Source organism: Moschus berezovskii, chromosome 7 (genome assembly GCF_049115385.1).
Source record: "Moschus berezovskii isolate FMDL1 chromosome 7, NW_MosBer_1.0, whole genome shotgun sequence".
NCBI lineage: Eukaryota > Metazoa > Chordata > Mammalia > Artiodactyla > Moschidae > Moschus > Moschus berezovskii.
The window spans coordinates 96,456,854-96,472,309 of NC_142466.1; the positions used below are offsets into that span (position 1 = coordinate 96,456,854).

Genomic DNA, 15,456 nt, shown 5'->3' on the forward strand with positions numbered 1-15,456 from the left:
AACTTTTAATATTTTCATGGAAAGGAAACCATAAAAGAGATTCTGGTGACATCTCAAAAGCTGGAGAATATACCTGCCCAAACCTAGCGTTTCATGGATCTCAGATTGAGAAACACTAGTGCTGTCTAGGGTCACTTCTGACATTCACATCTCTTGCATCCTGAAAGGGTGTCTATGATTACAAGCTACAATCCTTATTTTTGCCAAATAGCTTCATATTCTGAGCAGATCTTCTTTGATGAAACAATAGGAACCTGTGTCGACTGTTGGTCTCCCACTCCAATTCCTGGGTCATTCTGTGAGTATACCAAAGGAGAGTGTTCTGGGCAGGAAGAGGAAACAGCTTAGCCAGGCCTCGTGCTGGAGAATGACCCCAGGTTAGCAGTCAAATATATCAAGAGCTGCTGGAAGCTCTCTCCTTTTTTAGTGAGTGGTTGTGAGTTCTGGGGAGTGATGTTTGGAAAAACATCTTGAATCATGAACTCACTGCCATGGATGATCATACCATGGTATCCCCCACCCCCACCCTCACTCTCCCCCTCTCCCCCTCACATTGGAGGGTTTTCTGGAGTGCTGTAGGCAGAGAAGGGGTTGTCTTCTCTGCCCACAGAGAATCACAATGAAGGAACTCATGACAGTCTTGCAAATGCTGGGAAAAAAAACAAAAACAAATAACCTTGGAGTCCTCTGAAACCATCATGTTGAGGAAATACCAGTAGCCACGGGGAGAACTTTACCAGTTGCCCCTCTGCCTTGAGAATTTTTTGAGTGTTGAAAACATCAACTTTGCAGCAAAGTATTTCTTTTGCTTTCAAGAATTCAGAGATGGGACTTCCCTGGTGGTTCAGTTCAGTGCAGTTGCTCAGTCATGTCCGATCCTTTGCGATCCATTGACTGCACCACGCCAGGCCTCCCCGTCCATCACCAACTCCCAGAGTTTACTCGAACTCATGTCCATTGAGTTGGTGATGCCTTCCAACCATCTCATCCTCTGTCGTCCCCTTCTTCTCCCACCTTCAATCTTTCCCAGCATCAGGGTGTTTTCCAATGAGCTCTTCTCATCAGGTGGCCAAAGTACTGGAGTTTCAGCTTCAACATCAGTCCTTCCAATGAATATTCAGGACTGACTTCCTTTAGGATGGACTGGTTGGATCTCCTCACAGTCCAAGGGACTTGCAAGAGTCTTCTCCAACACCACAGTTGAAAAGCATCAATTCTTCAGCACTCAGCTTTCTTTATAGTCCAACTCTCACATCCATACATGACTACTGGAAAAACCATAGCCTTGACTAGATGGACCTTTGTTGGCAAAGTAACATCTCTGCTTTTTAATATGTTGCCTAGGTTGATCATAACTTTTCTCCCAAGGAGTAAACGTCTGTTAATTTAATGGCTGCAGTTACCATCTGCAGTGATTTTGGAGCCCCCCAAAATAAAGTCTGCCACTGCTTCCACTGTTTCTCCATCTTGCCATGAAGTGATGGGACCAGATGCCATGATCTTTGTTTTCTGAATGTTGAGCTTCAAGCCAAGTTTTTCACTCTCATCAAGAGGCTCTTTAGTTCTTCTTCACTTTCTGCCATAAGGGTGGTGTCATCTGCACATCTGAGGTTATTGATATTTCTCCCAGCAATCTTGATTCCAGCTTGTGCTTCCTCCAGCCCAGCATTTCTCATGATGTACTCCGCATATAAGTTAAATAAACACGGTGACAATATACAGCCTTGATGTACTCCTTTTCCTATTTGGAACCAGTCTGTTGGAAAGTTCCATGTCCAGTTCTAACTGTTGCTTCCTGACCTGCATACAGGTTTCTCAAGAGGCAAGTCAGGTGGTCTGCTACTCCCATCTCTTTCAGAATTTTCCACAGTTTATTGTGATCCACACAGTCAAAGGCTTTGGCATAGTCAATAAAGCAAAAATAGATGTTTTTCTGGAACTCTCTTGCTTTTTCAATGATCCAGCGGATGTTAGCAATTTGATCTCTGGTTCCTCTGCCTTTTCTAAATCCAGCTTGAACATCTGAAAGTTCACGGTTCACATATTGTTGAAGCCTGGCTTGGAGAATTTTGAGCATTACTTTACTAGTGTGGTAGTTTGAGCATTCTTTGGCATTACCTTTCTTAGGGATTGGAATGAAAACTGACCTTTTCCAGTCCTGTGGCCACTGCTGGTGGTCCAGTGGTTGAGAATTGGCCTGCCAATGCAGGGGACAGAGGTTCAATCCCTCGGCTGGGAATTGAGCTCACAGGCTGCAGGGCAACTAAACCCACGTGCCCTAGAGCCTGTGCTCCACAACAAGAGAAGCTACCTTAATGAGAAGCCTGGGCACAACTAGTGAGTAGCCCTTTATTGCAGCAACTAGAGAAAGCTCATGAGCAGCAATGAAGACCCAGCACAACTCGCCCCCCCTCAAAAAAAAAAAAAAAAGAATTCAGAGAATTGTTGGTTCCTCTGTTTAGAAACTAAAACCCACATGGTTGCTTAGGCCCACTTCTGAGATCATCAATTCCTCTGTGTGCCAAGTAGGTGAATCAGCAAGGGGACTTACATTTCATGTATGAGGGGGAGACTTCTCAATAGAATTCAAACTTTGGAAACATCTCAAAAGGATTAAAATCAGTCATTAAGTCATCATATCTCACCCACCCATTTGGGGTATTTGTAACCAATCTTTGAATATCCAGTTCTGATTTTCTCAGTGTGGCCCCCAGATCATCAGCAGCAGCAGCAGCAGGAACTGCCTGGAAACTTGTCAGAAACGTACATTTTGGGCCCTCAGCTCGGACTTGCCCAGTTGGAGACCCTGGGGTGAGGCCCAGCGATCTGCGCTGTAACAAGCCTTGTGGGGGACTCTTGACACCAGCTCAGATTTGAGCACCATTGTTTGAGAGCTGATGGCAGTGTTTCTTAGCCTTGGTCCATAATAGAACTATATGTGGAACTTTTAAAAATTCTGATGCCCAGGGCCCACATCCACTCTGGTTAAATCAGATTATCTGGGAGCTGGGACTCAGTGATCAGTGTTTTTACAACTCCTTGGGTGATCCAACATGTTGAGTACCTGGGCCTTCTAGGTCCTTGCTGCTCACAGTGTGAGTGACAGCTGTCTGCCGATCTCCGGTGATCCCTCCCCTCCATACAGTTTGAGACATGTCCTTTAGCTGGTCTGTCGTTTGGCCTGCTCTTGGTATCTGAGCTGCTGTGTACACGATGCACCTGCTTCACCCGTGATTAGTGATGTGGCATTTCCTTTTTCTTTCACAGGACACAACAGACTACGTTGCGTACGTTGCTAAGGACCCTGTTAATCGCAGAGGTAAGCCATGTGTGACCTTCGTCATTTCTCATTCATGTGCAGCTGGGCTTAACACTAGATACACGTTGGTCTTCATGATCTCAGCCCTCCTCACCTGCACAAACAAGTGTTCTCTCATACTGTCAGCGATAATTGAGCTTTACAGGCTGTGAAGTGTGGCAGCACACCTGGCTGGGTTAGGAGACACTGGATATCTGAGAGTCTGAACCACACATCTGTATAGGAGATGCTGGATATCTGAGAGCCTGAAACACACTCCTGTATCCAGATGGCTAGCACTTGGTACACCTGACCTGTGCAAGGCAGCTCCCACTTAGACTCTGAAGGTGGACTCAGTTACACCTGAAGCCTTTACAAACTGCTAGCCTCCTGCCCGACACCATCTCCTCATTTGTCCACTGCCAACTGTCTCACACTGCTCTGCAACAGCCCTGGAGGCCAGTGTCCAAGCTCAGGGCTTTCCTCTTAAACCCTTCAAAAAATGCTAGACACAGGCCTCAGACATAGGCTAGGTAGGGGATTTGAGAATCTCATGGATGGAGGAGCCTGGTAGGCTGCAGTCCATGGGGTCACTAAGAGTCAGACACGGCTGAGCAACTTCACTTTCACTTTTCACTTTCATGCATTGGAGAAGGAAATGGCAACCCACTCCAGTGTTCTTGCCTGGAGAATCCCAGGGACGGGGGAGCCTGGTGGGCTTCCATCTATGGGGTTGCACAGAATCGGATACGACTGAAGTGACTTAGCAGCAGCAGCAGGAGATTTGAAGGATCAAGTACTTCCAATCCTCATGGACCCTTTATTCCTAGACCTTCCCTTCCTACCCACCACCCCATCAGTTACAAACAGCTCCCCCCAGCCCGCCAGTGTTAACAGGTTTGGGCCAGTGGGCTGAGTAGGGAGGGTGCTACGCTTGAATTCCAGGCAGCCACCAGGTGGCGCACGACTCCAACTGAGAACTCATCGATGACGCTTCCCAGTGGGTCTTGTAAGTTGACAAAATGGCCCTGCCCTTCACCACCCATTGGTTCCCCTCCTCATCCCACCCTCTACCCCAGAAACCAAGTAAAATTTCCTAGTTGGCTTTGCAGAATTTTTGTCCACACACACATACACACACACCCTTCTGTTAAAATTTCAACACAGATGTGATTTTGGAATTCTGTTTTCCCACTAACCTTGGGGGAGGGGGAGGTGGCAGGCTGCACCACATTCCAGAGTTATACTGGTTGAAGTTCTTCTTTCATTTTTGTTCATTCCAAGTTAACCTCAAGTAATCCTAGACTTTCCTTTGATACCTTTAATGGTTTCTAGGTCAATGGTTCTCAAAATGAGCTATATTTTAAATCACCTAGGGAATTTAAAAAATCCCATTGCTCAGGCTTCAGAGCTGTGGTGCCCATGTTCAGCCAAGGTTGAGAAATCAGGCTCTAGGGACAGACCCTGAAGGAATATAACCCCATGCATTTGACTTAGGGCCATAGATGCATACAAGCTGTTGTCTTGTCTCACAGGCAGGATCCAGCAGTGCCTTCTGCCCACGGTGCCTTTTCAAAGTCATGGAAATCAGGATATGTTTCACACACGTGTTGGTTTCTAGACCAGCTCCCCTTTGGGACCCATGTGCAGTGCTAGTGTGAAGACAGATGCCAGACCTCTGTGCTGTGCTGCTGGTGCTTTGATGGTACCATCAGCAAAGGGGTCCTTTGAGATGCTTTGTGGGAGATGTTCACTCCTTCCTTCTAGTTATCTGTTGCCTGTAACACAGCTTTGTGGCTCAATGACTATCATTTTAAAAGTATTTTTTGATATATTGTGTCACGAGTCCAGGCAGGGCTCAGTTGGCCAATTTTTCTGCTCTATGTGGCATCAGTGGGGTCTTGGGTGATCTTTGGCTGGTAGCTGGCCTGGTCTAAGGAGGGCCAGATTGATTTCACTTCCATGCCTCATATCTTGGCAGGAAGAACTAGAAATCTAAGTCAGCAGGGTCCTTCTCCCTCTGCATGGAGTCTCAGGGTCCCTCCAGGTGGTCCCTCCATCAAATAAGTAGGATGTCCCACATAGCAACTCTGGGTTCCGTAATGCCAATGTGGACACATCCAGTAGAAGGCCAGGCATGGCTCCACCTCTGTCATAGTTTTACCAATCAAAGCAGTCCTAACCAGCTCAGATTCAGGGGACAAGGGAACCAGACCTGCCCTCCGACAGGAATTTGTAGCCTTCTTTATCCATCACATCTCTGTCCCCACCCCTGCCACCCCCGCAAACACACACAATACAGGGCACAGCCTTCTGTGAAGCAGTAGGTGAAGGGAGGAGGGCTGCATGAGTCCAGCTATGAACAGTATCTCAGAGTCGGCTTTGCCTTCATCCTGTGTCTGTCCACCCCACCACTACCTCCTTCCATAAGATGCTGGTGGAGGGCTCCCCTGGTTGCTCTGTTCTTCTTCCTCCTCCTGGAATTAAACTTCCAGGAAGAGAGTTTAATTTAGTTTAATTTAATATGACTTCTCTGACACGTAGGAGTCATATTAGCAAGATATTCTGGGAGTAAGTGTTCTTATTTGGACTCTTAGATAGCCAACTCCCCAAACAGTGGCCCCAGTTAATATGCTAGGGTAAGCCTTGTAGCATTGTGGTTCCCTGGCTGCCGGCAGAGCTCCTCAGAATGGATGGATATCTGGTTCCACATCTGGAATTCAGAGAGTCTTCTGTCAGAATCCTACAGAGATGAGTCAGAGTCCCTCACCGTTATCATTCACCTTTTCCACCTTGATTTCTGCTTATACATTCCTGTGTCTGTTTTGGTTAATCAGAAGTATTTACAGACCAGCATCTATATTTTTCTCTCGAGTATCAAGAATCCATGGTATATCTAATTAATCTGGTGGAAGAGTAAAGGATCTCTGACGCAAGTCATTAAGTTCTATGGTAAACACCACCACCATCTCGAGGAGATAAGCATTGCAAATGAGCAAGTTTCATGAAGTGGCAACTTATCACTGAAAAGCAAAGCCAACCAGGAAGGAGGCCTGGAAGGTAACTCCTGATATATGCAGAATAAAACTCTCAACAAAGCAGGCTTTATAGGATCCTAATATACCATTTTCTTTTCACAATGGAATTTGGATTATGACCCAAAGATTCCCATCCCCTGGACCCTAATGTCTTTTGGTTCAGGATGGGCTGTTTGGGTCACAAAAGTAGCTAAAAGATAATGTTCTGCTCAGACATATGACTGCCTGCATGTGGCTTGTGTACTTCCTATAACCTATAAGCACAGTAGCATCCTTGTTCAGGCACCCACTGGAACTCCTGAACTTGCTGTAGAAAGTCGTGTCCTGTGGTGTTGACCTGACGGCAGAGAGCCCTCTGTTCAGCTTGTATGGCTTCTATACAAGCTTCCCAGGGTTAGAAGCTGATTTTCCCCCAGGGTTTCCTGAATAAGGGGAAATGTGGTGAATGGGCTTGAGAGGGAAGTACCCTGTGGACTGCTGCTCACACGACCACACTTCCTTCCTCAGGCTGCTCTGCTAGCTCACGGTCATTTCAACCCTGAATTTAGGGTTCCTCTGGCTTTGAACCAGAGGCCCCAGAAGGTAACTTTGTAGGTTACCTTAACTTTGTAGGTCCCAGAAGGTAACTTTCTGGTAGAACCTTACAGAGTATGAACTCCTTAAATAATAGAGCACTTCCTTCCACTTTTCCTTCCCCTAGAAGCAAAACCTCATCACCTCGTTATACTTGAAAGCAATGGTTTGTCTTTTTAAGCCAGGAGGTTAAATTTCATCAAATAACTCTGTGGTGGGAGGTTATTTTTCCTATGAGCGAATGATTAGGTTGTTGTTTCTCTTATCTGGCTATTGCCAACTGTTTTTTTTTTGTTTGTTTGTTTTTTTACAAATAAGCCAACCTCTGGGCTTTAAACATGCTGTGCAGAAGACCTTGAATATTTCTGCCTAGTCCAGAAAGTCAGACTTTCAGACTGTGGCTGAAAGTCAGACTTGTACCAGCCTGTTGTACATCTCTGCTCACAGGTCCTAGGCCCCTCACTGTGATAAGCCATGAGCTAAGTCTTTCCTCCCTCCACAGAGCTTGTCTCACTCGTCGCGGTGTGAGCTGATTTCTGGTCTATCTGCTGTCTTGTTTCCTGTGATTTTCTCCCACCTCCACTCCAGCTCCACTACTTTATGGCTCATCCTTGAACATGTCAAGCAGGCACCTGTCTCAGGGCCTTTGCACCTGTTTAACCCCATGCCTGTGATGTTCTTACACTAGCCCTTCCCGTGGTTCACTCCCTGACTTCCTTCAGGCTTCTTCTGTGACATCACCTCGTAGGTCAACTTCCCTGGTCATCCCATATTTTATTCTATGCTGCCGCTGCTGCTGCTGCTAAGTCGCGTCAGTCGTGTCCGACTCTGTGCGACCCCATAGACGGCAGTCCACCAGGCTCCCCCATCCCTGGGATCCTCCAGGCAAGAACACTGGAGTGGGTTGCCATTTCCTTCTCCAATGTGTGAAAGTGAAAAGTGAAACTGAAGTCACTCAGTCATGTCCAACTCTTCGCGACCCCATGGACTGCAGCCCACCAGGCTCCTCCATCCATGGGATTTTCCAGGCAAGAGTACTGGAGTGGGGTGCCATTGCCTTCTCCAATATCCTGTACTGTTGTCCTTAATTTACATTTACATTTTGCATTATTGTCTTTATGGTCGTATTGATTTTCTGTGACTGCGCTGTGCTTAGTCGCTCGGTTGTGCCCAACTGTTTGAGGCCCCATGGACTGTAGCCCGCCACGTGGACTGTAGCCCGCCACATGGACTGTAGCCTGCTAGGCTCCTCTGTCCTTGGGATTCTCCAGGCAAGAATACTGGAGTGGATTGCCAATTCCTCCTCCAAAGGATCTTCCCAACCCAGGGATCAAACCCAGATCTCCTGCATCGTAGACAGATTCTTTACCACCTGTGCCATGAGGGAAGCCCAGAAATACTGGAGTGGGTTGCCTGTCCCTTCTCCAGGGGATCCTCCTGACCCAGAAATTGAACTGGGGTCTCCTGCATTGCAGGCGGATTCTTTACTGGCTGAGCTGCCAGGGGAGCCCTGTGACCACTGGAACAAATCACCACAAACTTTGTGACTTAAGACAACAAAAGTTGCTCTCTCATAGTTCTGGAGGCTCAGGGTCTAAAATCAAGATGTGGGCAGGGCTATGCTTCCTCCAGTGGTTCCGGGGGGGAGGCTTCCTGCCTTTTCCAGTGTCTGGTGGCTCCAGGAGCCCTTGGCTTGTGGTTGCATCACTCTAGTCTTGGCATCTGTCTTCACATCATCTCCTCCTCCTCTGCGTCTGTGTCATCTCCTCGTCTGTCCCTTATAACAAGAAACTTGTCATTGGATTGGGGCCCATCCTAATCCAGAATGATCTCATCTCGAGGTCCTTAACTTAAGGACATCTGCAAAGACCCTTCTACACAGGTTCGAGAGGTCAGGATGCAGACAGGGCTCTGTGCAGGGGCACCGTTCAATCCATGCGAATGGTGAGCTTTTCCTTTCCTATTTTCAGTGTCTACCCTCTAGACCATCAGCTTTGTGAGAGCAGGACTCTGTTTTGTTTCTTGCTGTTTCTGTAGATTATAGGATAGGGCATGGTACGCAGGTTATGTTCAGCAAGCGTCCCCTGAGTGAAGTCTCCAGTAGATAGTTTGTACATTTGCCTGTGCTCATGTGCAAGAATGTTCTTAGGGTTTACTTCTGGAACGAATCATTGTGTTTTGGGACATCTTCAACTTTAAAAAAAAACGCTTATTTCACTTTGCGATTCCACAGTGGCACAGGAGGACTCCTTGGCTTCTTGAACACTTGGCATTTTTCAGGTTTTTTGATTCCTGCCAGTCTGAAGGCTGCAAAATGATCTCCTTATAATTTTAGTTTGCTGCCCTAGGGCTAGAACACATATTAAGCTCAATTTTTTATTATTTTTTATCAGAATATAGTTGCTTTACAATGTTATATTGGTTTCTGTTGTACAGCAGTGAATGAGCTGAGCATATACATACATCCCCTCCTTTTAGGATTTCCATCCCGTTTAGGTCATCACAGAGCACTGAGTTGAGTTCCCTGTGCTATATGTTAGGTTCTCACTAGTTATCTATTTTACACACAATAGCACACATCTGCTACTTCTGTTGATGGACATCTAGGTTGCTTCCATGTCCTGACTATTGTAAATAGTGCTGCAATGAACATTGGGGTGCATGTATCTTTTTGTTTTGTTTGTTTATTTATTATTGGGCTACAGTTGCTTTATGATATCGTGTTAGTGTCTATTGTACAAAGAAGTGAATCAGCTCTGTGTACACATACAGCCCCTCCCTCTTGAGCCTCTCTCCCGTTCCCCACATCACTGCAGAGCACTGAGCTGAGCTCCCTGTGCCATACAGCAGCTTCCCACCAGCTCTCTATGTTACACGTGGTAATGCAGATGTGTCAATGCTAATCTCCCAATTCACTCACCCGCCTTTCCCACTCGGCATCTGCATGTCTGTTCTCTATGTTTGAGTCTCTATTCCTGCCCTGGACATAGGTTCATCTGAACCATTTTTTAGATTCCACATATATGTGTTAATATGAATTATGGTCTTCTCAGAGTATATGCCCAGGAGTGCGATTTGTGGGTCATATGGTAGTTCTATTTTTAGTATTTTTAAGGAACCTCAATACTGTTCTTCACAGTGGAAATTGACATTTCCACCAATAATGTAAAAGAATTCCTCTTTCTCCACACCCTCTCCAGCATTTATTGCTTGTAGATTTCTTGATGATGGCCAGTCTGACTGGTGTGAGGTGATACCTCATTGTGGTTTTAGTTTGCATTTCTCTAATAATTAGTGATGTAGAAAACAACTCTTAATTAAGAGCATGGGAGATGAATCTTGAAGTTCTTACCTATCTTGGATTAAAAAAATCTGAAACAATGAGGAGCATGTGAATATATTAAGTGAACCCACTAGAGCTGACTGAAAACTATGCTTGAGTTTGTAGCCTCCAGCTCTCTGCTAAGAATTGGTGTTCAGTGCTCCTTTTAAGGGGTGAGAGTTATCAGCCCACTAGAGAGTTCCTTGGACTGCAAGGAGATCCAACCAGTTCATTCTAAAGGAGATCAATCCTGGGTGTTCATTGGAGGAACTGATGCTAAAGCTGAAACTCCAGTACTTTGGCCACCTCATGCAAAGAGTTGACTCACTGGAAAAGAGTCTGATGCAGGGAAAGATTGGGGGTGGGAGGAGAAGGGGACGACAGAGAATGAAATGGCTGGATGGCATCACCGACTCGATGGACATGAGTTTGGGTGAACTCCGGGAGTTGGTGATGGACAGGGAGGCCTGGCGTGCTGTGATTCATGGGGTCGCAGAGAGTCGGACACGACTGAGCGACTGAACTGAACTGAACTGAGGAGAAAGAGAGAGCAGTTATTGTTTGGTAGGGTCTTTTTCTGAATGGGCAATGATTCCAGGTGTCTCTGAGATTCCCTGTGTCAGGGAATTGGTCACCAGTTGGTAGAGAATGTGGCTGTGAACTTGAACTCTTGGAGAGTCTATGAGTCTAGATATGACGACAGGAGGAGAGTCCAAGATGGGACCACTGCAGGGGCTGGGCTGCCTGGATGGCTGTGAAGTGTGAGTTGGGAGTGGTGTGGGTGTGGGTGGAAGGGGTCATAACTTCCTGAAAGGGCAGCACAGATCCTGAGAGGTTTTCTGCCCATACTTGCAGAGTGCCTCCCCCTCCCCCCCACCATGGAACTAGTGCCCACCAAGGTGGGGTAGCCCATCCCACAGGGTATCGACGTGGCCACTGTGATGGGACACACATGCTGGAGCCTCTGTTTATAGTTGTCGCTGATCTGAGATGGGGGGGTATTACCTTGTAATCATACATAAAAGGTGCAATGAACCAGTGACATCCTTTCTGTGTGTCAGTGGCTCCAGGACCACAGAGGGGGTATGGCAAGTGGGGTCTTACTTTCACAAACACACACACACAATAATCAGATAAGGAATCAACCCCTCCAGACTCTAAATGATTAAGAAAAGTATTCCAGAGATGGAAAGATGAATTTTTATACATTATTGTTAGTGATGAACCTCACTCAAAATATTTATCTTACTTTGAGATAATAACTGACAGTGTGATGCTTTCAGGGTCAACAAGACCTCTTGAACTTTTGTTTATCTTTGTTGTGTCAATTTTGAAAGGTAAAAAGAAAGTGTCAGTCATGTCTGACTCTTTGTGACCCCATGGACTGTAGTCTACAAGGCTCCTCTGTCCATGGGATTCTCTAGGCAAGAGTGGGTTGTCATTCCCTTCTCCAGGGGATCTTTCCTTCCCAGGGATCAAACCAGTGTCTCCTGCATTGCAGACAGATTCTTTACTGTCTGAGCCACCAGGGAAGCCCTACATGTTTTAAAAGATATTTTTGTAATATACATACCATTATATTGGGCTTCTCAAGAGGCGCTAGTGTAAAGAATTCACCTGTCAATTCAGCAGACACGGGAGATGCAGGTTTGATTCCTGAATCCAGAAAAACCCTGGAGTAGGAAATGGCAACTCGCTCCAGTATTCTTGCCTGGAAAATTCCACTGACAGAGGAGCCTGGCAGGTTACAGTACATGGGGTCGCAAAGAGTTGGACACAACTGAGCACGAGGAAAGAAGGAACTTTTATATTATGTTCATAATTTATAAATAAGTTGACATCTATTTGGGACATATGCTCCGTATAGTGAAGCGTTCTTTATTGGTAAGCATGGACAAACCTTGACAACTTCTTATTTACGGAGGTAAAGCCATTTGGGTTTTTGGTGCACGTGATAAGCATCGCCAGTGCGCACTTGTGTCCTGACCTTCTTCCTCCCAAGCTCCCAGGAGACAGTAATGCCAGCCTCTCCCGGGTAGAGGAGGAGCCAGGTGACAGTTCTGTGTGAGAGCAGAATGCGTGAGTGCTGGTACAAGGCCCTGCTGTGGCTTTCTTCCCTGGCTTGTGGAGGAGGCCTTGTATTGAAATTCAGGATTGAAAGATCAAAGCAGCCTGGCTCATGGTGTCACCACCCGGTTGAGGAGAGCTGAGGTGATTGAGGAGAGTTGCCCAGGCATGAGCAGACAAGAATGGAGTTGTCTTGTCACCGAGATGCTGGGGCTATTTCTTACTGTGGCATCACTTGTTTGTGCTGACTAACAGAGCAGCTGTCCCAGGCAGGGCTCAGAGAGCAAGTTCAGATGAATGGAGGTCCCAGGTGGCCTGCAGTCCGTTCATCAGTTAGATGGCCAGGGCAACCTTGAACACCAGTGGACAGGTGCAGCCACCGGCCTCTGGACTTATTTGGAGCCACAGGGAAACTGAACCGGCATCTTACATAGTAACTTCTGCCCTGCCAATGTCTACTGTGCATGGAAGATGTGTGATTGCCATGTGAGTAAAGACGCCATATCTCAGTTCTATCTGATGTGATTACAAGGGCCTCAGCACATGCTGCTCTCAAGTGGCTCATCCCAGGTTGGGAGAGGCCTTTGTGGTGAAGCCCGATGAGGCCCCTTGCTAGTGTCAGGGCTGAGGTGGTGGCTGTGTGGTCTAAGTGAGCTCCTGGAGAGTGATGTCAGCCTTGCTTTTGTTCAAGAAGAGAGACCAGCTGGGCAAACAAGCACCTCCGGTCCTCACCCTCCGTCTGTACACTGCTGTTCACCCCTCAGTGGTATACTACTTTACCGCTACGAAAGAGCCAGTTTCCTCCCAAAGGGACAGATTGACGAAGGACCTCATTTTGCTGCTCCTGTGTTTGTTTGGGGGCCGCATTTTAGGTTTTACAATGTCATTTTGAGTCTTGACTCTGGGCCCCACCACTCTGTATGTACCTTTTATCCAGTGCTTCTCCTCCTCACTCATGAATGACCGACACCTCCAGCTCCCTGTTTTCATTGTGGGGTGTAAAACAAGCAGCTCTGGTGGTCACCTTTGGGGAGGCCCTCATAGTCCTCCCACAAGTGAGGCTAGATGATAGTGGCTTTTATGCTAAAAACCATTGCAGCACCAAGAGAAAATCCCAGGCCCAGAGAGACTGTCAGCCCAGGTTGGTTTTAGATTTGGAGTGAGTTTCTGGAGCACAGAGAAGTCATTCTACAGAAGGATCCTCAGACCCAACTAACAGATGATACTTACTCAGTCCACTGAGGATAGAGCCTGGCCCCAGAGCCTAGAGTCATGATTTAATTCTGCGTCTGCAGGTTCTGTCACCCTGTTGTATCCAAATACTAGGGCTCAGCGAGGGTGCTTCCACCCCGAGCCTTGCATCTTCCAAATGTCCCAGGAACGGACTTAAAGAAGACCTATTTTAGAGCTGGACTTCTCTGGGGTGTAGAAGATGAGAGGGCTGTGTGGACCTCGGCAGAAACCTTATTCTTCACTCACTGTGTTCAAGCCTAGGGCGCTGCTTTTCTCCTTAGAAGGAAAACAAGCTTCACTTTCTTGACTCATCCCCAGTCTTTATTCTGGTTCTCCAGAGTACTAGCTAGCTGGTTCCCTCGGCTGGTGCTGATGCTGGGTGGAGGGGGCAGGTAGGTGTGGCTGGAAACATGGGGCAGGTGGGGGAGCCCGGTGTCTTTCCCTCAGTCCATCCTAGACTCCTATTTCCTTATTGGCTGGAAAGACACCTCCAATCCTGTCCGTTAATGAACAACCACACAACTACAACAGCTGCTTAATATGTGCTTGCTTTATGCTTACCTGGGTTAATAATAAATACTAATACCAATAATAACATAAAACAATATCATTATTGGATCACAGAAATACAGCTGGGACATCTGTCTCCTGGGACAAATCCCTTGGTCATATCTGTGCTGCTGCTGCTGCTGCTAAGTCACTTCAGTCGTGTCCGACTCTGTGTGACCCCATACACGGAAGCCCACCAGGCTCCCCTGTCCCTGGGATTCTCCAGGCAAGAACACTGGAGTGGGTTGCCATTTCCTTCTCCAGTGTGTGAAAGCGGAAAGTGAAAAGTGAAAGTGAAGTCGCTCAGTCGTGTCCGACCCTTAGCGACCCCGCGGACTGCAGCCTACCAGGCTCCTCCATCCATGGGATTTTCTAGGCAAGAGTATCTGTGCTAGGGCTAGTGTATCCAAGGGATAGGGCTTCCCTGGTGGCTCAGTGGTAAAATATCCACCTGCCAGTGTAGGAGATGAGGGGACATGGGTTTGATTCCTGGGTCGGGAAGATCCCCTAGAGAAGGAAATGGCAACTCACTCCAGTATTACACTTGCCTAGAAAAGCCTATGGACAGAGGAACCTGGTGGGCTACAGTCCATAGGGTCACAAGAGTTGGACATGACTAAGCAACTGAGCATGGCCATGAGACCCAAGGGGAATGCGTTGCAGCCTGAAGCAGCAATCCAGTTACACTTGGTCTTCCCAGGGAATTCTTGTTTCTGTGTCCTCAGAGGCATGCTCTTTCCTTGAGCCTGTGAGAGAAGAAACCTCAGGCTCCCCAGCCCAGCAGCCGCCATCAGGGTGGGCTGTGCAGTGCCTGGCTGGCGTTGTGCATGGAGAAGGCAGCATCGTGATTCAAGAGCGGCCAAACTGTGGAGGCGGTGATGTCTCTGCTCCTTCCCTCGCAGTTTCCCATCTTAATGAGTCCTCTCTTTGCTGATTTCCCCTGCAGTGGCAATGCTTCTGCATCTCCGTGATCACTGCCCCATGGAACAGCTCACTGCTGTAGCGATGCCTCTCCTCACTGCTGGGCATCCACCATGCTCCTGGAGGAACCTCCTTGAAACACAGTTGTGTCCTAACTGGTGGCAAGCGAAAGATGGAGTGTGACACACACATCTGTCATTTTCTCCAGGGAGAATGCCTTTATCTCATTAGTAGCAGAACATGTTCCACTGGTCAGTGTGCCACGTGGAGGGGATGAGATGCTTCTGTGGGATGCCATGGACATGTGTCTGGGGGGAAGACAGTTCTTCTTGTAGAGCAGAGGGGGCCTTCTCTGGCACCTTCCTCCATGTGACCCTTTATTCTCTGAAGGTTCCCATGGATTATGCCACAGCCTGGCCACCAGGAAGGCAGGCACCCCAAAGGGTTAAGGGTTG

General features: G+C 47.4%; 1 protein-coding gene across 3 annotated transcripts in view; it reads left to right on the forward strand.

Moving 5' to 3' along the window:
- The window catches only part of SHC3 (SHC adaptor protein 3), a 177,560-nt gene that overhangs the window by 118,978 nt on the left and 43,126 nt on the right, over positions 1-15,456 (forward strand). For all 3 annotated transcript variants that reach the window (XM_088837733.1, XM_088837734.1, XM_088837735.1), the window contains one exon: positions 3,268-3,319. In XM_088837733.1, the coding sequence (XP_088693859.1) occupies positions 3,268-3,319 (52 nt within the window). The remainder of the gene's footprint in view (positions 1-3,267; positions 3,320-15,456) is intronic.